At 49.0% G+C, this 24825-nt stretch overlaps 1 protein-coding gene across 1 annotated transcript in view; it reads right to left on the bottom strand.

The window, feature by feature from the left end:
• mrps5 (mitochondrial ribosomal protein S5) overlaps window positions 1–24825 on the bottom strand; it is a 123518-nt gene that overhangs the window by 45043 nt on the left and 53650 nt on the right. The window contains exon 5 of the mRNA XM_078400269.1: window positions 10893–10927. Coding sequence (XP_078256395.1) covers window positions 10893–10927 — 35 coding nt within the window. The remainder of the gene's footprint in view (window positions 1–10892; window positions 10928–24825) is intronic.

Here is a 24825-nt window from a genome sequence, read left to right as displayed (position 1 = left end):
GATGGAGCCATAGAGCCATCCAGCACGCAAACAGGCCCTTCGGCCCAACTTGTTCATGCTGATCTGCATACCAGCAGGGCACAGTGGTAGAGTTTCTGCAGGAAAACAACTGCAGGTGCTGGTTAAAATCGAAGGTCGACACAAAATGCTGGAGTAACTCAGCGGGTCAGGCAGCGTCTCTGGAGAGAAGGAATGGGTGATGTTTCAGGTCAGAAAAGTCACCCATTCCTTCGCTCCAGAGATGCTGCCTGACCCGCTGAGTTACTCCAGCATTTTGTAGTAACAAACGGTAGAGTTGCTGCCTCACAGCGCCGGAGACCCGGGTTCCATCCCGACTACGGGTGCTGTCTGTACGGAGTTTGTACGTTCTCCCCGTGACCTGCTTGGGTTTTCTCCCAGATCTTCGGTTTCCTCCCACACTCCAAAGACGTACAGGTTTGTAGGTTAATCTGCTTGGTAAATGTAAAAAATTGTCCGTAGTGGGTGTAGGATAGTGTTAGTGTGCGGGGATCGCTGGTCGGTGCGGACCCGGTGGGCCGAAATGGCCTGTTTCCGTGTTGTATCTCTAAACTAAACTAAACTAAACTAAACTAAACTAAACTAAACCCACGTGAGAGTTACCAATCCCTCTCATGGTGTCAGCAAATCCTCATCATATATTGCTCGTTTCTTCACTCCCTAGTCTTCATTAAGATTATTAAACTGTGATCTCAGCGCGATCCTTTGCCAGTGGAACTCTGAAGTGATGATGAGAGTGGATCAGAGATAGCAAGGTGCCAAGGGCCGGGTGGAAATGTGAAACATTTCCCTTATCTGACTGAACTTTCAGAACTCTGTGGAAAATTCCTCACGATCCCCAGCCGCTCGCCAGAAGCACCGTGTTATCTGATGCCCTGCGGCCCCCGTCTCCAAACGTGTTTCACCAACAATCTACTCTCATCCTGACTGTAATTACAGTGTTTCAATCCACACGACACTTTCCAACCATTTAAACTATCTTTTGGCCCAGAGAGACACAAAAAGCTGGAGTACCTCAGTGGGACAGGCAGCATTTTTTTTGTTGTTTAGTTTAGTTCAGAGATACAGCGCTGAAACAGGCCCTTCGGCCCACATGGTCCGTGGCGACCAGCGATCCCCACACACTAACACCATCCTACACCCACTAGGGACAATTTTTACATTTACCAAGCGAATTATCCTACAAACCTGCACCTCTTTGGAGTGTGGGAGGAAACCGAAGATCTCGGAGAAAACCCACGCAGGTCACGGGGAGAACGTACAAACTCCGTACAGACAGCACCATAGTTGGGATGGAACCCGGGTCTCCGGCGCTGCATTCGCTGTAAGGCGGCAACTCTACCGCTGCACCACCGTGACGCCCTATTTCTGGAGTGAAGGAATGGTGGATGTTTCGGGAGAACGTTGCCCATTCCTTCTCTCCCGAGATGCTGCCTGACCCGCTGAGTTACTCCAGCATTTTGTGTCTACCCAAGAGACTCTGTGCATCTACCCAATCTATTCCTCTCATGATTTTGTACACCTCTATAAGATCACCCCTCATCCTCCTGCGCTCTATGGAATAGAGACCCAGCCTACTCAACCTCTCCCTGTAGCTCACATCCTTGAGTCCTGGCAACATCCTCGTAAATCTTCTCTGCACCCTTCCCAGCTTGACGACATCTTTCCTATCACATGGTGCCCAGAACTGAACATAATACTCGAAACGCGGCCTCACGAACGTGTTATATACCTGCAACGTGACCTCCCAACTTCTACACTCAAGTATGTAAGAATTTCATTGTTCCGTTGCTGTTATATATAACAATATTATGTTCATAAGTTCAAGGATCAGACTAAGGCCATTCGACCCATCACGTCTACTCCGCCATTCAATCATAGCTGATCTATCTTCCTCTCTCAACCCCATTCTCCTGCCTTGAGGTAGATAGTATTTTGTTTAGAGATACAGCGCTGTTTCAGGCCCTTTCGGCCCACCAGGTCTGCGACAACCAGCGATCCCCACACATTAATACCATCCTCGCTCGGTATCACAACATGCTGGAGTAACTCAGCAGGTCAGGCAGCATCTAGGAGAGAGGGAATGGGTGACGTTTCGGGTCGAGACCCTTCTTCAGACCTAACACCATCCTACACCCACGAGGGACAATTTTTACATTTATCAAGCCAATTAACCTACAAACCTGCACGTCTTTGGAGTGTGGGAGGAAACTGAAGATCCCGGAAAAAACCCCACGCAGGTTACGGGGAGAACGTACAAACTCCGTACAGACAGCACCCGTAGTCGGGATGGAACCCAGGTCTCCGGCGCTGCATTCGCTGTAAGGCAGCAACTCTACCGCTGCACCACCGTGCCACCCTTTACGTGGCGACTATTTGCATACCTTGGGTGCGCAAGCAAAGAATTTCACTGTGACCTGTCATATGTGACAATGAAGCATTCAATTCTATACAATTCTCTTATCATGTATCTGTACACTGCAAACGGCTCCCTTGTAATCATGTATTGTCTTTCTGCTGACTGGGTAGCACACAACAAAAGCTTTTCACTGTACCTCGGTACATGTGACAATAAACTCAACTCAACATTCAAAAGTATATGTGGCAGGAACCTCCTCTTTTCAGAATGCAGATAAAATTGCAAACTGTCCCCAGAAAATTGTAAATTGTCTCTAGTGTGTGTAGTGTGCGGGGGTCGCTGGTCTTTAGTTTAGAGATAAGTAATCCCCACACATTAACACTATCCTACACCCACTAGGGACAATTATTACATTTACTAAGCCAATTCACCTACAAACCTGGGGTAGACACAAAATGCTGGAGTAACTCAGCGGGTCAGGCAGCATCTCTGAAGAGAAGAAATGGGTGACGTTTCAGGTCGAGACCCTCCCGGGCACTTTCCCCTGCAACCGTAGGAGATGCAACACCTGTCCCTTTACCTCCCCCCTCGACTACATCCAAGGACCCAAACAGTCTTTCCAGGTGAGACAGAGGTTCACCTGCACCTCCTCCAACCTCATCTACTGTATCCGCTGCTCTAGATGTCAACTTCTCTACATCGGCGAGACCAAACGCAGGCTCGGTGATCGTTTCGCTCAACACCTTCGCTCAGTCCGCCTTAACCAACCTGATCTCCCGGTGGCTGAGCATTTCAACTCCCCCTCCCACTCCCAGTCTGACCTTTCTGTCATGGACCTCCTCCAGTGCAATAGTGAGGCCCACCGCAAATTGGAGGAACAGCACCTCATATTTCGCCTGGGCATCTTGCAGCCCAGTGGTATGAACATTGACTTCTCCAACTTTAGATAGTTCCTCTGTCCCTCTCTTCCCCTCCCCCTTCCCAGTTCTCCCTCTATCTTCCTGTCTCCACCTATATCCTTCCTTTGTCCTGCCCCCCCTGACATCAGTCTGAAGAAGGGTCTCGACCCGAAACGTCACCCATTCCTTCTCTCCTGAGATGCTGCCTGACCTGCTGAGTTATTCCAGCATTTTGTGATACCTTCTCCTGAAACCATGATGTGTCCAAGCTGGCTCAGCTGTCAATCACGTGCCACGCAGCAGAAAAGGACAATTTTTAGTTAACTTGAAACGTTTTGCAGACACCAAAATAAATACAGGAACAGCTGAGGCATTATAAATATCTCCTAAAACTGCATTGAAAAGCCCTAACATTGAAATATTCTTGTGAAGTACAATGTGCAGAAAATTAGTCCATGAGGGCCACAGGGCTTTCTAAGCGTGGCTGGGCACACATTTAAAGACACACTTAGTCATATAATAACAAATGACATTTTTAGTAGATTTTACAGCAAGACTAATCATAAAAATCCTAAGTTCATACCGATTCATTTCTTTCCTTTGCAGCCAACAGCTTTCCATCATTATTAATGCAAAATTTGGGCCAAAATATTGCTAAGAAGTCTGAAAGTGTTGAATAAATCAAAGCACTGTAAAAGGCACTTTCTGCACATCAAATTAAAAAAAAGTAAACCTCTTAAAAACTGCATCATCTTTGAAGTTTCCAGGACTCTCATTATAAAGGGTGCTAAAGGAAGTGAAGTGCAAACTCAGCATTATTTTCAACAATTGCGTTCGGCTATCATTGATGTAGTCTTCTGATAAATCTATGGCTTCAGTAATACTGCATTAGAAAATTAAAATACCTTCACCACTTACCAGGGAAGATGCAGAATTTAGCCCAGAGTGTTCACTGTACCTCGACACGTGACAATAAACTAACCTCAAACTCAGGCAGCAGCTGTGGGGGGATGTTTCAGGCCAGGGCCCCTTGTTCACACTTACAAACACAGAAAATAGGTGCAGGAGGAGGCCATTCGGCCCTTCGAGCCAGCACCGTCATTCATTATGATCATGGCTGATCGTCCACAATCAGTAACCCGTGCCTGCCTTCTCCCCATATCCCTTGTTTCCACTAACCCCTAGAGCTCTGTCTAACTCTCCTTTAAATTCATCCAGTGAATTGGCCTCCACTTTCCTCTGTGGCAGAGAATTCCACAGATTCACAACTCTCTGGGTGAAAAAGTTGCTTCTCACCTCAGTTTTAAATGGCCTCCCCTTTATTCTTAGACTGTGGCCCCTGGTTCTGGACTCCCCCAACATTGGGAACATTTTTCCTGCATCTAGCTTGTCCGGTCCTTTTATAATTTTATACTTCTATACGTCTCTATAAGGGATATGGGTGGGAGGGGGGATATGGGTGGGAGGGGCGATATGGGTGGAAGGGGGGATGTCGGTGGGTTGGGGGGATATGGGTGGAAAGGGGGATATCGGTGGGAGGGAGGATATGGGTGGGAGGGGGGATATGGGTGAGGGGAATATGAATGGGAGGGGGGATATTTGGGGAGGGGGGATATAGGTGGAAAGGAGGGCTATGGGTGGGAGGGGCGGAGGGAAAGAGGAGCAACAAAGGGCAAATATTGGACATGGGAATGAGAGATGGTCGTTGGGGCAGTCCAGAACCAGGGGCCACAGTCTAAGGATCAAGGGGAGACCATTTAAAACTGAGGCAAGAAGAAACTTTTTCACCCACAGAGTTGTGAATTTGTGGAATTCTTTGCCACAGAGGGCAGTGGCGGCCGATTCACTGGATGAATTTAAAAGAGAGTTAGATAGAGCTCTAGGGGCTAGTGGAATCAAGGGATATGGGGAGAAGGCAGGCACGGGTTACTGATTGTGGATGATCAGCCATGATCACAATGAATGGCGGTGCTGGCTCGAAGGGCCACAATGGCCTCCTACTGCACCTATTGTCTATGTTTCTATGTACAGAGAGGGTAAAGGAGCAGGGGGGACATCTCCACTCAGTGGGTTCGTGGCGGAGAGTGGGAGAAATGTCCGCGCACTGCGGGTTTGGTGGTGGGGGGGGGGGACAAGGGAAAGTAGGGAGGGCAATACTTGAAATTCAATGTTCAATGAAATTCAATGTTCACAGAGTTGGCTCGCTGGCAATCCGAGCGGAAATGACTGCATTAGTGACAGGAGTAATTTGTGATTAGTGCGGTGTTTTTGGCACTTCCATGTGAAACGGGATTAGTGATGTGCATTGCGCTGCTGCACAGAGCAGAGTGGAGACATAAATCACTCTGGTTATCAGCACAGGTTGGGACGTGGGGCGGTAGGGGTGATGACAGCACTGGGTGCCTGGCCTTTATCTCCCGGGCCTTGTCCTCTTCAATGGCACTAAAAATGGCCATGCAGAGAGGACACTTATGCAACCGATAAGCTGCTTATTAAAATAGAAGAGGCCCATTCTGCGGCAGAGAATTCGCAGTGTCCACGTCTCTCAGCTATTTGAAACTTTGCACAAGTATTTGGAAGAAGACTAGCTGAACATTTCTGACGTGGGAAAGAAATTCCTCTTTTCAACCCACTCAGGTTCTGTCAATCCCGGGGATGGCGGGACTGTCACACGAGGAAAGATTGGAAAGACTGGGCTTGTATTCACTGGAGTTTAGAAGGATGAGAGGAGATCTTATAGAGACGTATAAAATTATAAAAGGACTGGACAAGCTAGATGCAGGAAAAATGTTCCTAATGTTGGGGGAGTCCAGAAACAGGGGCCATTTTAAACTGAGGTGAGAAGAAACCTTTTCACCCAGAGAGTTGTGAATTTGTGGAATTCTCTGCCACAGAGGGCAGTGGAAGCCAATTCACTGGATGAATTTAAAAGAGAGTTAGATAGAGCTCTAGGGGCTAGTGGAATCAAGGGATATGGGGAGAAGGCAGGCACGGGTTACTGATTGTGGATGATCAGCCATGATCACAATGAATGGCGGTGCTGGCTCGAAGGACCAAATGGACTCCTCCTGCACCTATTGTCTATGTGTCTCTGTAAAGTAGGGGAAATCAAGAAGCAGAACCATAGGTTCAAAATAAGGGAGGGGGGGAAAGATTTAATAGGAACCCGAGGAGCAACCTTTTCACGCAGAGGGTGGTGGGTGTATGGAACGTGCTGTCAGAGAAGGGAGTTGAGGCAGGGACTACAACACAACATTTCAAATAAACTTGTATGGGTACATGGATGGGAAAGGTTTAGGGGGATATGGGCCAAATGTGGGCAAATGGAACTAATTTAGATGGGGCACCTTGGTCAGCACGGACAAGTTGGGCTGAAGGGCCTGTTTCCGTGCTGTATGAATCGATCACTCGGTCTCCTCCATTCTAAAGAAAAAGGTTTCAGCCTATCCAACCTCAATCTTGGTCAGCTTGGACAAACTTGGCTGAAAAGCCTTCTAGAGTCACAGAGTGACACAGTGTTCAACCTGCCCACACCACCCAACATGTCCCAGCTACACTAGTCATAGAGTCATAGAGTGATTCAGTGTGGAAACAGGCCCTTCGGCCCAACTTGCCCACACCGACCAACATGTCCCAGCTACCCTAGTCCCACCTGCCTGTGCTTGGTCCATATCCCTCCAAACCTGACCTATCCATGTACCTGTCTAACTGTTTCTTAAACATTGGGATAGTTTAGTTTAGTTTGGAGATACAGCATGGAAACAGGCCCTTTCGGCCCACCGGTCGGTCCGCGCCGCCCAGCGATCCCCGCACACTAACACTATCCTATACCCACTAGGGACAATTTTTACACTTACCAAGCCAATTAACCTACAAACCATTACATCTTTGGAGTGTGGGAGGAAACCGAAGATCTCGGAGAAACCCCACGCAGGTCACGGGGAGAACGTACAAACTCCGTACAGACAGCACCCGTAGTCGGGATGGAACCCGGGTCTCCGGCGCTGCATTCGCTGTAAAGCAGCAACTCTACCACTGCGCCACCGTGTCGCCCGTTCTACCTCCCCGGCAGCTCGTTCCATACACCCACCTCCCTCTGTGTAAAAAAAATACTCCTCAGATTCCTATGAAATCTTTTCCCCTTCACCTTGAACCTATGTCCTCTGGTCCTCGATTCCCCTACTCTGGGCTAGAGACTCTGTGCATCTACCTGGTCTATTCCTCTCATGACTTTATAAACTTTCCTGCTGAATGACTCTATGACCAGATCAGATTGGGTCACGGTGGGAACTCTTGTTTCCAGTGTGTTTTCCATTTCACCACATTCCTCACGCAAAGAGTCGCGGAGAAGAGCTGACATTTGATTTGAGATTTCTTGGCTCGGCTGCGGATTCCTCCTGCACTCTCTATTTTAGATTTTTCAATTTGCCTTCAAAGATCAATATTTGCAATGCTTCTCAATCTCACTGAGTGGATCTGTCCTCTGCGAAAAATCTAATGGCAGAGCTTATTGGAAGCCCCGGACAACACCATGGTAAATCATCAGCATGCTTTACTCAACAACCTGCCAGCAGTGCCACTGAAATGAATTCAATTTAATTGAATAAATGTTATTAGCCAAGTATGCATACGTTAGGGTTGCCAACTGTCCCGTATTAGCCGGGACATCCTGTATTTTGGGCTAAATTGGTTTGTCCCGTATGGGATCGCCCTTGTCCCGTTTTAGTCCCGGGAGGCATTGTAGGCCCGGACACTGTAGGCCCGGACACTCTAGGCCCGGACAATATAGGCCCGGACACTGTAGGCCCGGACACTATAGGCCCGGACACTGTAGGCCCAGACACTGTAGGCCCGGACACTCTAGGCCCGGACAATATAGGCCAGGACGCTGTAGGCCCAGACACTGTAGGCCCGGACACTCTAGGCCCGGACAATATAGGCCCGGACACTGTAGGCCCAGACACTGTAGGCCCGGACACTCTAGGCCCGGACAATATAGGCCCGGACACTGTAGGCTCGGACACTATAGGCCCGGACACTGTAGGCCCAGACACTGTAGGCCCGGACACTCTAGGCCCGGACAATATAGGCCAGGACGCTGTAGGCCCAGACACTGTAGGCCCGGACACTCTAGGCCCGGACAGCATAGGCCAGGACGCTGTAGGCCCGGACACTATAGATCCGGACACTCTAGGCCCGGACACTGTAGGCCCGGGTGCCGTTGTAGGCCCCGACAATGTAGGCCCGGGAGCCGCTGTAGGCCCGGACAGTGTAGGCCCGGACACTGTAGGCTAACGGAGTGTGTTCGGGGAGCAGGGCCGAGTGTGTTCGCCTAACGGAGGTTGCGTAGCAACCTGCCTCCCGGCCCGGGCGGCCGCCATTGGTGGAGCGGGAGCACGTGGCCGCAGGCTGGGTGAGGTCACGTGGGACGCGGGCGGTGACCTTATTTTGGAGTTCGAAAGTTGGCAACCCTAGTACACATACAAGGAATGTGCCTTAGTGCTTTGCTCACAGGTAACAACACGACATACAGTAAACAATGAAGAATAAAACATTGTAATTTAAACATATGAAGAATGAAATAAAATACCAGAGCTAAAGGAGGCTACAGACTTTTGGTTATTGAGTAGAGCTACTGCTCGTGGAAAAAACGCTGTTTTTATGTTGGGCTGTGGCTGCTTTGACAGTCCGGAGTCGCCTTCCAGAGGGAAGTGCTTCAAAGAGTTTGTGGCCAGGGTGAGAGGGATCAGAGATGATCTTGCCCGCTCGCTTCCTGGCCCTTGCAGTGTACAGTTCGTCAATGGGGGGGAAGGTTGCAGCCAACAACCATCTCAGCTGTGCGAACGATGCGCTGCTGATTGACAATTCCACACCGTTCAATTCTACTCACAGTGTACCAGACTCAGGTACGGCTTCATCCCCTCTGTTAACAGGCGACTACATTTCTCTCAACACCTTCACTCAGTCTGCCTTAACCAACCCGATCTCCCGGTGTCTGAGCACTTCAACTCCTCCTCCCACTCCCAATCTGACCCAGCCTAACTCAGCGGGTCAGGCAGCATCTGTGGAGAACATGGATAGGTGACGTTTCACAGAGTGCTGGGGTAACTCAGCGGGTCAGGCAGCATCTGTGGGGAACATAGGCAGGCGATGTTTTGTATCGGGACCCTTCTTCGCACTCCAGTTCCAGTCGTTCTTCAGCTGCATTTGTTCCATAGAACTAAGGAGGACCCGGCGATGGGGGGATTACTGAGAATAAAGGGTCATAAGGTCATAAGTGATTGGAGCAGAATTAGGCCATTCGGCCCATCAAACGACAGAGTTTGTACGTTCTCCCTGTGACTGGAGCACCCAGAGAAATCCCACGGGACTCACAGGGAGAACGTACAAACTCCGCATAGACAGCATTCGTAGTCAGGATGGAGCCCGGGCGTGCCACTGTGCTGCCCACGTATGTTTGCTGAGGGACCCTGTAATACCTAAATATCTGAAGAAGTCTGAAGAAGGGTCTCGACCCGAAACATCAGCCGTTCCTTCTCTACAGAGATGCTGCCTGTCCTGTTGAGTTACTCCAGCATTTTTGTGTCTATCTTCGATTTAAACCAGCACCTGCAGTTTTCTCCTATACATATCTAAATAACATTTGGGTCCTTTTGTATGCAGGCTGGAATAACTCCGTGAGACAGGCAGCATCTCAGGAGAGAAGGAATGGGTGATGTTTCGGGTCGAGACCCTTCTCCAGACTCTGATTCCGTGAGTCTGAAGAAGGGTCTGAACCCGAAACGTCACCCATTCCGTCTCTCCAGAGGCGCTGCCTGTCCCGCTGAGTTACTCCAGCATTTTGTGTCTATCCGGTCGGTGTAAACCAGCATCTGCAGTTCCATCCAACACAATTTACAAATTTCATTGATTAAAATGAATTAGACTAATTAAACTCATTTCAATTACATTTCTTGTACAGTTCCAAATTAAATGCACTTTACGTTCACAAGAGAATCTCTCATCTCCGCTGTGAAACGGCTTCATTTTGCTAAAAGCGTACTGCCACTAATCACTCCCCGGTATCTCTTTATCGTCATGTTATTTTTGATCTCAGGCTGAGATCCCAGTCTCCATTCATTTCGCTGTTGTTTGCTGCATAAACCATTGGAAACAAAACAGATGCAAATCTCTCTGAATATCCTGAATAACATTATTAAGGGATTGCATTCGCTGGAGGCAGGAAACATGTTCCCAATGTTGGGGGAGTCCAGAACCAGGGGCCAGTTTAAGAATAAGGGGTAGGCCATTTAAAACGGAGATGAGGAAAAACTTTTTCACCCAGAGAGTTGTGAACCTGTGGAATTCTCTGCCTCAGAAGGCAGTGGAGACCAATTCTCTGAATGCATTCAAGTGAGAGCTAGATAGAGCTCTTAAAGATAGCGGAGTCAGGGGGTATGGGGAGAAGGCAGGAACGGGGTACTGATTGTGAATGATCAGCCATGATCACAGTAAATGGCGGTGTTGGCTCGAAGGGCCGAATGGCCTCCTCTTGCACCTATTGTCTATTGTCGAATAAAACTTTGTTTAGGCGCAACCCATGGAAAAATATTTTAAAATGACTGAAAATATCTTACCTCAATCACCCTGGAGTTAAAGTCTTCATATGTTTCTGCAAATAAAACGTAGAATTTTCACTTTCAGAAATTCTGACAATACGATGTAAATACAGAACTTACCACTAAACTAAAACTAACTGCTGGAGGAACTCTGTGGGTCAGGCAGCGTCTGTGGAGGGCAAACGATTGATAATGTTTTGAGTCAGGGCCCATTTTTTAGTCTGAAGAAGAGTCCCGACCCGAAACGTCATCTGTCCATTGCCTCCACAGATGCTGCCTGACCTGTTGTTCTTCCACCATTCTGTATTTTGCTCAAGAGTTCAGAATCTGCAGTTCCTTGTGTCACCAAATTCCATGGACACACGGACAGGTACATGGATAGAGTGAGTGAGTGAATGAATGAATGAATGAATGAATGAACTAGGGTTGCCAACTGTCCCGTATTAGCCGGGACACCCTGTACTTTGGGCTAAATTGGTTTGTCCCGTGCGTGACTGCCCTTGTCCCGTATTAGGCCAGGGGGACGCTGTAGGCCCGGACAGTGTAGGCCCGGACAGTGTAAGCCCAGACACTGTAGGCCCGGACAGTGTAGGCCCGAGCACCGCCTAACGGAGGTTGCGTAGCAAACCGCCTCCCGGCCCGGGCAGCTGCCATTGGTGGAGCGGGAGCACATGGCCGCTGGCTGGGTGAGGTCACGTGGGGCGCGGGGCGGTGACGTCACCTTGCCCCTTATTTGGGAGTGAGATAGTTGGCAACCCCTAGAATTACAAATTTTATTAGTCAAGTATGTATACATACAAGGAATTTTCCTTGGTGCTTTGCTCACAAAAGGATAAAAACACAATATATAGCAAACAGTTAAAACTAAAACATTATAATTTAAACACGTGAAGATAAAATACCAGAGCAAAAAGAGGTTACAGACTTTGGTTGTTGAGTAGAGCTATCACTCGTGGAAAAAAGCTGTTTTTATGTCTGGCTGTGGCTGCTTTGACAGTCCGGAGTCGCCTTCCAGAGGGAAGTGCTTCAAAGAGTTTGTGGCCAGGGTGAGAGGGGTCAGAGATGATCTTGCCCGCTCGCTTCCTGGTCCTTGCAGTGTACAGTTCGTTAATGGGGGGAAGGTTGTAGGATAGGAAAGTTTTTGAGGGATATGGGTCACATGCAGGGAAATGGGACTAGGATAGATGGGGCATCTTGGTCGGTGTGGACATGTTGGGGTGAAGGGCCTGTTTCCGTGCTCTATGATTCTATGAGTAAATCCAATGTTTGGATAGTGATGGGTGTATTCTGCATGGGCATAATGCCAATGGTGGTACTCAGGGGTTGCCCGTACCCACATAATGGCCGTAGTTTCAATTGTTAACTACTGTCCCTAGATACAGTAGATCAAGCAACCAGGCTAGCCTGGTGGGAAAAGAAACGCAGTGAAAGCCACCACCACCAATAGCTGCCAATCCCAACCAAGGAACACCTACCACCTGGTCACAGGTGTGACTGGAACACCTGGAAGTTCCTCAATAGGCTTGGTACAGGGATGGGCCGATGCAAGACCAAGATGAGCAAGTGGAACCGTGCAGATGTGGCAGGCACAGAATGTGAATGTGGAACATCTGTACAACCCATGCCAGACTGACTAAGATGCCCACTTCATGGTGATCAATGCTGCCTGAAAGATTCAGCGGTGGCAAACGAGAAGGCAGGCTGTCCACTGTGCAAGAGCCCGGCCCAACATCTGAAACATAGATGATGGACAGTCCCTGAACTCCGCAGGGATCCTTCATGGGCAGGTTATCTATCGTATAAGATACTTCCTATTTCACAACGTAATAAATTCACAGCAATTTACCGTGGTTAATTAATTAAATCATTGATAAATCAATCATCGGCAACTGAACCATCTTAGCAACAACTAAAGAGCAGTAGGAAAAAAACTGCAGATGCTGGTTAAAATCGAAGGTAGGCACACAATGCTGGAGTAACTCAGCGGGTCAGGCAGCATCTCGGGAGAGAAAGAATGGGTGACGTTCAGTCTGCAGAAGGGTCTCGACCCGAAACGTCACCCATTCCTTCTCTCCCAAGATGCTGCCTGTCCCGCTGAGTTACTACAGCACTGTGTGTCTACTTAACATAGAAACATAGAAAATAGGTGCAGGAGGAGGCCATTTGGACCTTTGAGCCAGCACCGCCATTCATTGTGATCATGGCTGATCATCCACAATCAGTAACCCGTGCCTGCCTTCTCCCCATATCCCTTGATTCCACTAGCCCCTAGAGCTCTATCTAATTCTTTTTTAACTTCATCCAGCGAATTGGCCTCCACTGCCCTCTTTGGCAGAGAATCCCACAAATTCACAACTCTCTAGGTGAAAACGTTTCTTCTCACCTCAGTTTTAAATGGCCTCCCCTTTATTCTTAGACTGTGTGGCCCCTGGTTCTGGACTCCCCCAACATTGGGAACATTTTTCCTGCATCTAGCTTTTATAATTTTATACGTCTCTATAAGATCCCCTCTCATCCTTCTAAATTCCAGTGAATACAAGCCCAGTCTTTCCAATCTTTCCTCATAAGACAGTCCCTCCATCCCAGGGATTAACCTGGTGAACCTACACTGCACTGCCTCAATAGCAAGGACTTCCTTCCTCAAATTAGGAGACCAAAACTGCACACAGTACTCCAGGTGCAGTCTCACTAGGGCCCTGTACAACTGCAGAAGGACTTCTTTGCTCCTTTACTCAAATCCTCTCGCTATGAAGGCCAACATGCCATTAGATTTTTCACTGCCTGCTGGACCTGCATGCACAAGAGCCGTCCAGAGCTACTATCGACCCTCTTTTGAGACCCTCATACTGTCTTTAATGGGACTTTACTGGACTTTATCTTGCGTGCGGCACGGTGGTGCAGCGGTAGAGTTGCTGCTTTACAGCGAATGCAGCGCCAGAGACTCAGGTTCGATCCTGAATACAGGTGCTGTCTGTACGGAGTTTGTACGTTCTCCCCATGACCTGCGTGGTGTTTCTCCGAGATCTTCGGTTTCCTCCCACACTCCAAAGACATACAGGTTTATAGGTTAATTGACTGGGTAAACGTAAATGTAAAAACTGTCCCTAGTGTGTGTAGGATAGTGTTAGTGTGCGGGGATCGCTGGGCGGCACGGACACGGTGGGCCGAAGAGCCTGTTTCCGTGCTGTATCTCTAAACTAAACTAACTAGCACAAAACTAATAAAGACACAAAGTGCTGGAGAAACTTAGCGGCTCTAAGGGTCCCGACCCAAACTGAAGAAAACTCCTGATCCAAAACGTCACCTATCCATGTTCTCCACAGATGCTGCCTGACCCGCTGAGTTACTCCAGCACTCTGTGAAACGTCACCTATCCATGTTCTCCACAGATGCTGCCCGACCCGCTGAGTTACTCCAGCACTCTGTGAAACGTCACCTATCCATGTTCTCCACAGATGCTGCCTGACCCGCTGAGTTACTCCAGCACTCTGTGAAACGTCACCTATCCATGTTCTCCAGAGATGCTGCCTGACCCGCTGAGTTACTCCAGCACTCTGTGAAACGTCACCTATCCATGTTCTCCACAGATGCTGCCTGACCCGCTGAGTTACTCCAGTATTTTGTGTCCACCTGTGGAGGGAATGAACAGTCGATGTTTCAGGTCGGGACCCTTCCTCAGACGGATGGAGTCGGGGCAGAAAGCTGGAAAAGAGAGGTGGGGATGGGACAAAGCCCGGTACGTGATAGGTGAACACAGGTGAGGGGGGATCGGGGTTGTGTCAGAATAATGGACCCGAAACATCACCTGTCCATTCACTCACGGATGCTGCCTGGCCTGCTGTGTTCTTCCTGCACTTTGTGTTTTGCTCATGTTTCCATCATCTGCAGTTCCTTGTGTCTCAGAAATTTGTGTTCCCCAAAATGAAAATAAACCAGCAGAAATTGGACGGATCTGGCAGCGTAGGTGGATAAGGTGGTGAAGAAGGCGTGTGACATGTTGGCCTTCATCAGTCAGGGTCTTGAGTATAGAAGATAGACACAGAGTGCTGGAGAAACTCAGCGGGTCAGGCAGCATCTGTGGAGAACATGGATAGGTGACGTTTCACAGAGTGCTGGAGTAACTCAGCGGGTCAGGCAGCATCTGTGGAGAACATGGATAGGTGACGTTTCACAGAGTGCTGGAGTAACTCAGCGGGTCAGGCAGCATCTGTGGAGAACATGGATAGGTGACGTTTCACAGAGTGCTGGAGTAACTCAGCGGGTCAGGCAGCATCTGTGGAGAACATGGATAGGTGACGTTTCACAGAGTGCTGGAGTAACTCAGCGGGTCAGGCAGCATCTGTGGAGAACATGGATAGGTGACGTTTCACAGAGTGCTGGAGTAACTCAGCGGGTCAGGCAGCATCTCTGGAGAGAAAGGAAAGGTGACATTTTTGATTGGAACCTTTCTTCAAATGTTCGGGCCCAGAACGCCACGCATTGTTTTTCTCCAGAGATGCTGCCTGTCCCGCTGAGTTTCTCGAGCTAGTTGGGACACCAGGTTTCAGTTGTACAGTACGTAGGTTGAGGCCGCCTTTGGAGTATTGAGCTCAGTGTTTGGTCACCCTGCGACAGGAATGATGTGGTTAAGATGGAAAGTGTTCAGAGAAATGTTATAAGGATGTTGCCAGGTCTTGAGGGCTTTGCCTGATAGATATAACAGAGAAACTAAAGGATAAAATCCAACCTAAGCTAAAAAGGATTGTAATTTTTAATTAAATAATGGTGGATATACTTACATACGTAAATGCTTGATATTGTGCCAAAATGATTTTTTTTTCACTTTAATAAACTAATGCAGTTCTGATTTAAATTAAATATTCAAGAAAGCATAGATAGTTTCAGAAAAATAATTTTTAATTGTGTTCCGTGCCCTCTTCAAATGATAGAGAAACTTGTGAGAGCAGGAAGGAACAATTCAAACTCATTCCTGGTTAGTTTATCTACATCCCGCAGCTCCGCTCTTGCTCCCCCTCCCCCCATTCGTAACAAGGATAGAGTCCCCCTCGTTCTCACCTTCCACCCCATCAGCCGTCGCATACAACAAATCATCCGCCAACATTTCCGTCACCTCCAACGGGATCCCACTACTGGATACATCTTCTCATCTCCTCCCCTTTCTGTGTTCCACAGAGACCATTCCCTCCGTAACTCCCTGGTCCACTCGTCCCTTCCTACCCAAACCACCCCATCGCCGGGCACTTTCCCCTGCAACCGCGTCACAGAGTGCTGGAGTAACTCAGCGGGTCAGGCAGCATCTCTGGAGAACATGGATAGGTGTCCTATCCATGCACCTGTTCAACTGCTTCTTAAATGATGGGATAGTCCCAGTCTCAACTACCTCCTCTGGCAGCTTGTTCCATACACACACCACCCTCTGTGTGAAAAGGTTACCTCTCGGATTCCTTTTCACCTTCACCTTGAACCAATGTCCTCTGGTCCTCGATTCCCCTACTCTGGGTAAAAGACTCTGTGCATCTACCCGATCTATTCCTCTCATGATTTTGTACACCTCTATAAGATCTCCCCTCATCCTCCTGCGCTCCATGGAATAGAGACCCAGCCAACTCAACCTCTCCCTGTGGCTCACACCCTCTAGTCCTGGCAACATCCTCGTCAATCTTTTCCGAACCCTTTCAAGCTTGACAATATCTTTCCTACAACATGGTGCCCAGAACTGAACACAATATTCTAAATGCGGCCTCACCAACGTCTTATACAACTGCAACATGACCTCCCAACATCTATACTCAATACTCTGACTGATGAAGGTCAATGTGTCAAAAGCTTTTTTGACCACCTTATCTACCTGCGACTCCACCTTCAAGGAACCATGTACCTGCACTCCTAGATCCCTCTGCTCCACAACAATAGACAATAGATGCAGGAGGAGGCCATTCGGCACGTCGAGCCAGTACCGCCATTCAATGTGATCATGGCTGATCATTCACAATCATTACCCCGTTCCTGCCCTCTCCCCACACAACACTACCCAGAGCCACCTTATCTACCTGCCACTCGACCTTCAAGGAACCATGTACCTGCACTCCTAGATCCCTCTGCTCTACAACACTACCCAGAGGCCTACCATTCACAGTGTAGGTCCTGCCCTTGTTCGACGTCCCAGAATGCAACACATCACACTTGTCTGTATTGAAAGACTGGAGCGACTAGGCTTGTATACACTGGAATTTAGAAGGATGAGAGGGAAACTTATCGAAACATATAAGATTATTAAGGGGTTGAACACGTTAGAGGCAGGAAACATGTTCCCAATGTTGGGGGAGTCCAGAACCAGGGGCCACAGTTTAAGAATAAGGGGTAGGCCATTTCGAACGGAGATGAGGAAAAACGTTTTTCAGTCAGAGTTGTAAATCTGTGGAATTCTCTGCCCGGAATGGCGGGACTGTCGTATGTTGAAAGGCTGGAGCAATTAGGCTTGTATACACTGGAATTTAGAAGGATGAGGGGGGATCTTATTGAAACATATAAGATAATTAGGGGATTGGACACATTAGAGGCAGGAAACATGTTCCCAATGTTGGGGGAGTCCAGAACAAGGGGCCACAGTTTAAGAATAAGGGGTAGGCCATTTAGAACGGAGATGAGGAAGAACTTTTTCAGTCAGAGAGTGGTAAAGGTGTGGAATTCTCTGCCTCAGAAGGCAGTGGAGGCCAGTTCGTTGGATGCTTTCAAGAGAGAGCTGGATAGAGCTCTTAAGGATAGCGGAGTGAGGGGGTATGGGGAGAAGGCAGGAACGGGGTACTGATTGAGAGTGATCAGCCATGATCGCATTGAATGGCGGTACTGGCTCGAAGGGCTGAATGGCCTACTCCTGCACCTATTGTCTATTGTCTATAGAAGGCAGTGGAGGCCAATTCTCTGAATGCATTCAAGACAGAGCTAGATAGAGCTCTTAAGGATAGCGGAGTCAGGGGGTACGGGGAGAAGGCAGGAACGGGGTACTGATTGAGAGTGATCAGCCATGATCACATTGAATGGCGGTGCTGGCTCGAAGAGCTGAATGGCCTCCTCCTCCACCTATTGTCTATTGTCTGTATTAAATTCCATCCACCATTCCTCCGCCCACCTGGCCAATCGATCCAGATCCTGCAGCCATCGTTGCCATGATTCTGACGGAATACCAGCATCCAGTCGGGAGATTGACGCCTTCATTGAGCAATGGGCAGAACATCACCCCCCTCAATGCCCCTCCCCCGAACATCACCCCCCTCAATGCCCCTCCCCCGAACATCACCCCCCTCAATGCCCCTCCCCCGAACATCACCCCCCTCAATGCCCCTCCCCCGAACATCACCCCCCTCAATGCCCCTCCCCCGAACATCACCCCCTCAATGCCCCTCCCCCAAACATCACCCCCTCAATGCCCCTCCCCCGAACATCACCCCCCTCAATGCCCCTCCCCCGAACATCACCCCCTCAATGCCCCTCCCCCGAACATCACCCCCCTCAATGCCCCTCCCCCGAACATCACCCCCCTCAATGCCCCTCCCCCGAACATCACCCCCCTCAATGCCCCTCCCCGAACATCACCCCCCTCAATGCCCCTCCCCCGAACATCACCCCCCTCAATGCCCCTCCCCCGAACATCGCCCCCCCTCAATGCCCCTCCCCCGAACATTTCAAGCTTCCTCGTGAGAGGAATGGATCAGGTAGACGCAGTCTTTTACCCAGAGAAGAGGAGTTGAGATTCTTGAATGCATCCTAGCTCCCCTCGTCCAACCCTTGCCCACCCACATCCGAGACACCACACACACCGCACGACTCTTTTACACTTTCCACAGTTTTGTTCTGACCTTGCAAATGCAATCTGGTTGTCCTAGAATACCTTATGGTGGGGCATTGAGAAGATTTATGTTGCCAGGCCTCGAGGGTGTGAGCTATAGGGAGAGGTTGAGTAGGCTGGGTCGCTATTCCTTGGAGCGCAGGAGAATGAGGGGTGATCTTATTGAAAGAGGTGTACAAAATCATGAGAGGAATAGATTGGGTAGATGCACAGAGTCTTTTGCTCAGAGTAGGGGAATCGAGGACCGGAGGACATAGGCTTAAGGTGAAGGGGAAAATATTTAATAGGAACGTGAGGGATAATTTTTTTCAGACTGAGGGTGGTGGGTGTATGGAACGAGCTGCCAGAGGAGGTAGTTGAGGCTGGGACCCTCGCAGTACTTAAGAAATAATTGGACAGGTACATGGATAGGGGACAGGTTTGGAGGGATATGGGTCAAGCGCAGGCTGATGGGACTAGTGTAAATGGGGCATGTTGGCCGGTGTGGGTACGTTGGGCCGAAGGGCCTGTTTCCACGCTGCAAGACGTTATGGATTTATGACTCAATGACTATTGCCCCTAACAGCGTAGCTCATCTCATATCAACTGTCCTGTATTAGCCGGGACATCCCGTTTTATGGGCTAAATTAGTTTGTCCCGTATTAGGCCCGGGGGACGCTGTAGGCCCGGACACTGTAGGTCTGGACAGTGTAGGCCCGGACACTGTAGGCTCATACACTTTAGGCCCATACACTGTAGGCGTGGACATTGTAGGCCCGGACACTGTAGGTCTGGACAGTGTAGGCCCGGACACTGTAGGCCCGTACACTTTAGGCCCGTACATTGTAGGCATGGACACTGTAGGCCCGGACACTGTAGGTCTGGACAATGTAGGCCCGGACACTGTAGGCCCGTACACTTTAGGCCCGTATACTGTAGGCGTGGACACTGTAGGCCCGGACACTGTAGGTCTGGACTGTGTAGGCCCGGACAGTGTAGGCCCGGCGGCCCGGGCGTCACCTAACGGAAGTTGCGTAGCAACCCGTCTCCCGGCCCGGGCGGCCGCCAGTGGTGGAGCGGGAGCACGTGGCCGCTGGCTGGGTGAGGTCACGTGGGGCGTCACCTTTTGTCCCTTATTTGGGAGTGAGAAAGTTGGCAACCCTAACTTGTAATAACAACAATATTAATGAAAGCGCAGCAGAAGTTACCAGATTCCTTGGATGCACGGATACGTAAATGTACAGATTAATTAACCGTGTTGAGCCGGAAGCATTGAGAATTGTCAGAGCGTTGCAAATTAGAAAATAACCCAGAGGATAAAAAGAGAAAATCTGTCACCATGTTTCTTGAAAATCTCTCAACATTTAACAAAGGGATAATCACTTAAGAATGAAAGAAAAATTCAAAGATGACTAAAAGGAAATCTCTCCCATTGAAGTTTATCCTTCTGATGCCAGAATTCTCTCTGATATCCCTCAGGTTCCTGTTATCTTCACTAATGGCTTAATCACTTTGAAACTTCCTTCAATGCAGTTTAAATATAGCTAAATTGTTGGGAGGCACAGATACAGTAGACAGATAGAAGCTTTCTCCCAGGATGGGAAAATCAAACACAACCGGGGTTGGTGGTGGAGGGATGATCGGGGCATTTAAGGCACTTCATGGATATGCGGGGAATGGAGGGCTAAGGATAATAATAATAATATATTCCTTTATTCGTCCCACAACGGGGAAATTTACAGCCCAGGCAGGATTACGCGCAGGCAGATAAGAGTTGGTCTTGGCATCATTTTCGACACAGACATTGTGGGCCGAAGGGCCTCTACTGTTCTGTAGAAACATAATATATTCCTTTATTCGTCCCACACCAGGGAAATTTACAAACATAGAAAATAGATGCAGGAGCATCTCTGGATTTAGTTTAGTTTAGAGCTACAGCGTGGAACAGGCCCTTCGGCCCACCGGGTCTCTACCGACCACTAGTTCACGCTGGTTTTATGTTATACCACGTTCCTGTCCTACCCCACTTTTAACCTAGAAACCCACACATCTTTGAGACATGGGAGGAAACCGGAGGAAATCCACGCAGTTTTCAGTTTAGTTTAGTTAAGTTTAGTTTAGAGATACAGCGCGGAAGCAGGACCCTACGGCCCACCGGGTCCACGCCGACCAGCGATCCCCGCACACTAACACTATCCCACACTCACTAGGGACAATTTTTACATTTACCAAGTCAATTAACCTACAAACCTGCACGTCTTTGGAGTGTGGGAGGAAACCGAAGGTACAGCAGGCAGTGAAGAAAGCCAATGGAATGTTGGCCTTCATAACAAGAGGAGTTGAGTATAGGAGCAAAGAGGTCCTTCTGCAGTTGTACAGGGCCCTAGTGAGACCGCACCTGGAGTACTGTGTGCAGTTTTGGTCTCCAAATTTGAGGAAGGATATTCTTGCTATTGAGGGCGTGCAGCGTAGGTTCACTAGGTTAATTCCCGGAATGGCGGGACTGTCATATGTTGAAAGACTGGAGCGACTAGGCTTGTATACACTGGAATTTAGAAGGGTGAGAGGGGATCTTATCGAAACGTATAAGATTATTAAGGGGTTGGACACGTTAGAGGCAGGAAACATGTACCCAATGTTGGGGGAGTCCAGAACAAGGGGCCACAGTTTAACAATAAGGGGTCGGCCATTTAGAACGGAGATGAGGAAAATCTTTTTCAGTCAGAGAGTTGTGAATCTGTGGAATTCTCTGCGTCAGACGGCAGTGGAGGCCAATTCTCTGAATGCATTCAAGAGAGAGCTGGATAGAGCTCTTAAGGATAGCAGAGTCAGGGGGTATGGGGAGAAGGCAGGAACGGGGTACTGATTGAGAATGATCAGCCATGATCACATTGAATGTCGGTGCTGGCTCGAAGGGCCGAATGGCCTAATCCTGCACCTATTGTCTATTGTCTATTATCTTGGAGAAAACCCAGGCAGGGCATGGCGTGAACGTCGGTGAGCGTGGTGGCATTCAGAGCATCCACCTCAAGTCTCCACAGGGCGTCGGCAACCGGCTTTGCTTTCCCTTGGATTGCCTGATGTCAACTACAGCGCGAAGTGCGAGTGGCGGATGTCCCGCGGTGAATAGCTCCCCGCGCTCGTACGAGCGGTGTACATGAGCGGCCGGTGATCCGTACGAATAGTGAAGGGACGGCCTTCCAACAGATAGTGGCAACGACGGACGGCGAGGTACGTGGCCAAAGGTAATCGCTCGGACGTGTGCTGTTCCCCGTCTGAGTGGTGATAAGTTTCCCACGGCAGAGGTTTTCACCTGCCATTGACTCGCTGTCCCACGGCAGCTCTCACGGCCCGGACAGTGGCATCAGTGGTGAGCGGGAATACCACATTGGGCCTCTGATGGGCCAGCGTAGTTGTGTCAGTAAAAGCCCTCTTTTGTTAATTATCAAAAAAATGATTGAATTATTAAAAAATAATATTTACAATAGAATAAAACAAAACAGAACTCACCACCATAGCACAAGACAAACAAATATGCTAAATTGACTACTGTACAACTATCTTACACTCCTTGTGTACGATCCATTCAATAGACAACAGGTGCAGGAGGAGGCCATTCAGCCCTTCCAGCCAGCACCACCATTCAATGTGATCATGGCTGATCATTCTCAATCAGTACCCCGTTCCTGCCTTCTCCCCGTACCCCCTGACTCCGCTATCATTAAGAGCTCTATCTAGCTCTCTCTTGAAAGCATCCAGAGAATTGGCCTCCACTGCCTTCTGAGGCAAAGAATTCTACAGATTCACAACTCTCTGACTGAAAAAGATTTTCCTCATCTCCGATCTAAATGGCCTAACCCTGTAGGTCCGGACGCTGTGGGCCTAGACAGTGAAGGCCCAGAGAGTGAAGGCCCAGACACTGTGGTAGGAAAAAAACTGCAGATGCTGGTTAAATTTACAAACATGCAGGTACAGCAGGCAGTGAAGAAAGCCAATGGAATGTTGGCCTTCATAACAAGAGGAGTTGAGTATAGGAGCAAAGAGGTCCTTCTGCAGTTGTACAGGGCCCTAGTGAGACCGCACCTGGAGTACTGTGTGCAGTTTTGGTCTCCAAATTTGAGGAAGGATATTCTTGCTATTGAGGGCGTGCAGCGTAGGTTTACTAGGTTAATTCCCGGAATGGCGGGACTGTCATATGTTGAAAGACTGGAGCGACTAGGTTTGTATACACTGGAATTTAGAAGGATGAGAGGAGATCTTATCAAAACGTATTAGATTATTAAGGGGTTGGACACGTTAGAGGCAGGAAACATGTTCCCAATGTTGGGGGAGTCCAGAACAAGGGGCCACAGTTTAAGGATAAGGGGGAGGTCTTTTAGGACCGAGATGAGAAAGTTTTTTTTTCACACAGAGAGTGGTGAATCTGTGGAATTCTCTGCCACAGAAGGTAGTTGAGGCCAGTTCATTGGCTATATTTAAGAGGGAGTTAGATGTGGCCCTTGTGGCTAAAGGGATCAGGGGGTATGGAGAGAAGGCAAGTACGGGATACTGAGTTGGATGATCAGCCATGATCATATTGAATGGCGGTGCAGGCTCGATGGGCCGAATGGCCTACTCCTGCACCTATTTTCTATGTTTCTATGAGGAAAAGCTTATTCAGCCAGAGAGTTGTGAATCTGTGGAATTCTCTGCCTCAAAAGGCAGTGGAGGCCAATTCTCTGAATGCATTCAAGAGAGAGCTAGATAGAGCTCTTAAGGATAGCGGAGTCAGGGGGTATGGGGAGAAGGCAGGAACGGGGTACTGATTGAGAATGATCAGCCATGATCACATTGAATGGCGGTGCTGGCTCGAAGGGCCGAATGGCCTTCTCCTGCATCTATTATCTATAAAATCTGTGCCTACCTTCCGGACACTGTAGGCCCGGACAGTGTAGGCCCGGAGGCCCGGGCGCCGCTTAACGGAGGCTGCGTAGCGACCCGCCTCCCGGCCCAGGCGGCCGCCTTCAGTGGAGAGGGAGCATGTGGCCGCTGGCTGGGTGAGGTCATGTGGGGCGCGGGGCGGTGACGTCACCCTTTGTCCTGTATTTGGGAGTGAGGAAGTTGACAACCCCCTTACCCAAACTCCATCCGTCTGCAGAAGGGTCTTGACCCGAAATGTCAAACGTATAAGATTATTAAGGGGTTGGACATGTTAGAGGCAGGAAACATGTTCCCAATGTTGGGGGAGTCCAGAACCAGGGGCCACAGTTTAAGAATAAGGGGTAGGCCATTTAAAACAGAGATGAGGAAAAACTTTTTTAGTCAGAGAGTTGTGAATCTGTGGAATTCTCTGCCTCAGGGCAGTGGAGGCCAATTCTCTGAATACATTCAAGAGAGAGCTAGATAGAGCTCTTAAGGATAGCGGAGTCAGGGGGTATGGGGAGAAAGCAGGAACGGGGTACTGATTGAGAATGATCAGCCATGATCACATTGAATGGCGGTGCTGTCTCGAAGGGCCGAATGGCGTACTCCTGCACCTATTGTCTATTGTCTATTGTCAACTGTCCATGTTCTCCACAGATGCCGCCGGACAAGCTGAGTTATTTTCAACTTTCCGTGTGTGTGTTTTTTTCTGTAAACCGGCATCTGCAGTTAGTTGCTTGTCTTTAATGAGCACAGTGATTGTCTTGAAGGTAGACACAAAATGCTGGAGTAACTCAGCGGGTCAGGCAGCATCTCAGGAGAGAAGGAATGGGTGACGTTTCGGGTCTTCAGTCTGAAGAAGGGTCTCAGCCCGAAACGTCACCCATTCCTTCTCTCCAGGGATGCTGCCTGACCTGCTGAGTTACTCCAGCACCTTGTCTACCTTCAATTTGAGCCAGCATCTGCATTTATTTTCCTGCAGTGATTGTCTTGGTGATCAGGCCTCTCGTTCCTGCACCAAGTGCAGCCTGAGGCTCCTTGTCCCAGATTGTTGACGATTGCCTCCTTTTTGTTGCGTTGCGTTTCAAGCACACAAATTAATCATGTCAAAGGCAAGTTATTTCTGTTCTCAGCTAGGTACGGGCACAATTGCATATTTGGCATCCACGTTCTGCTGTCAGTTGGACGAGATTTAAGTAATGTCATTCACGGTTTTGTTTTACA

This window comes from Rhinoraja longicauda, chromosome 5 (assembly GCF_053455715.1).
Source record: "Rhinoraja longicauda isolate Sanriku21f chromosome 5, sRhiLon1.1, whole genome shotgun sequence".
Classification (NCBI taxonomy): domain Eukaryota; kingdom Metazoa; phylum Chordata; class Chondrichthyes; order Rajiformes; family Arhynchobatidae; genus Rhinoraja; species Rhinoraja longicauda.
This window is presented reverse-complemented; position numbering and strand designations above follow the sequence as displayed.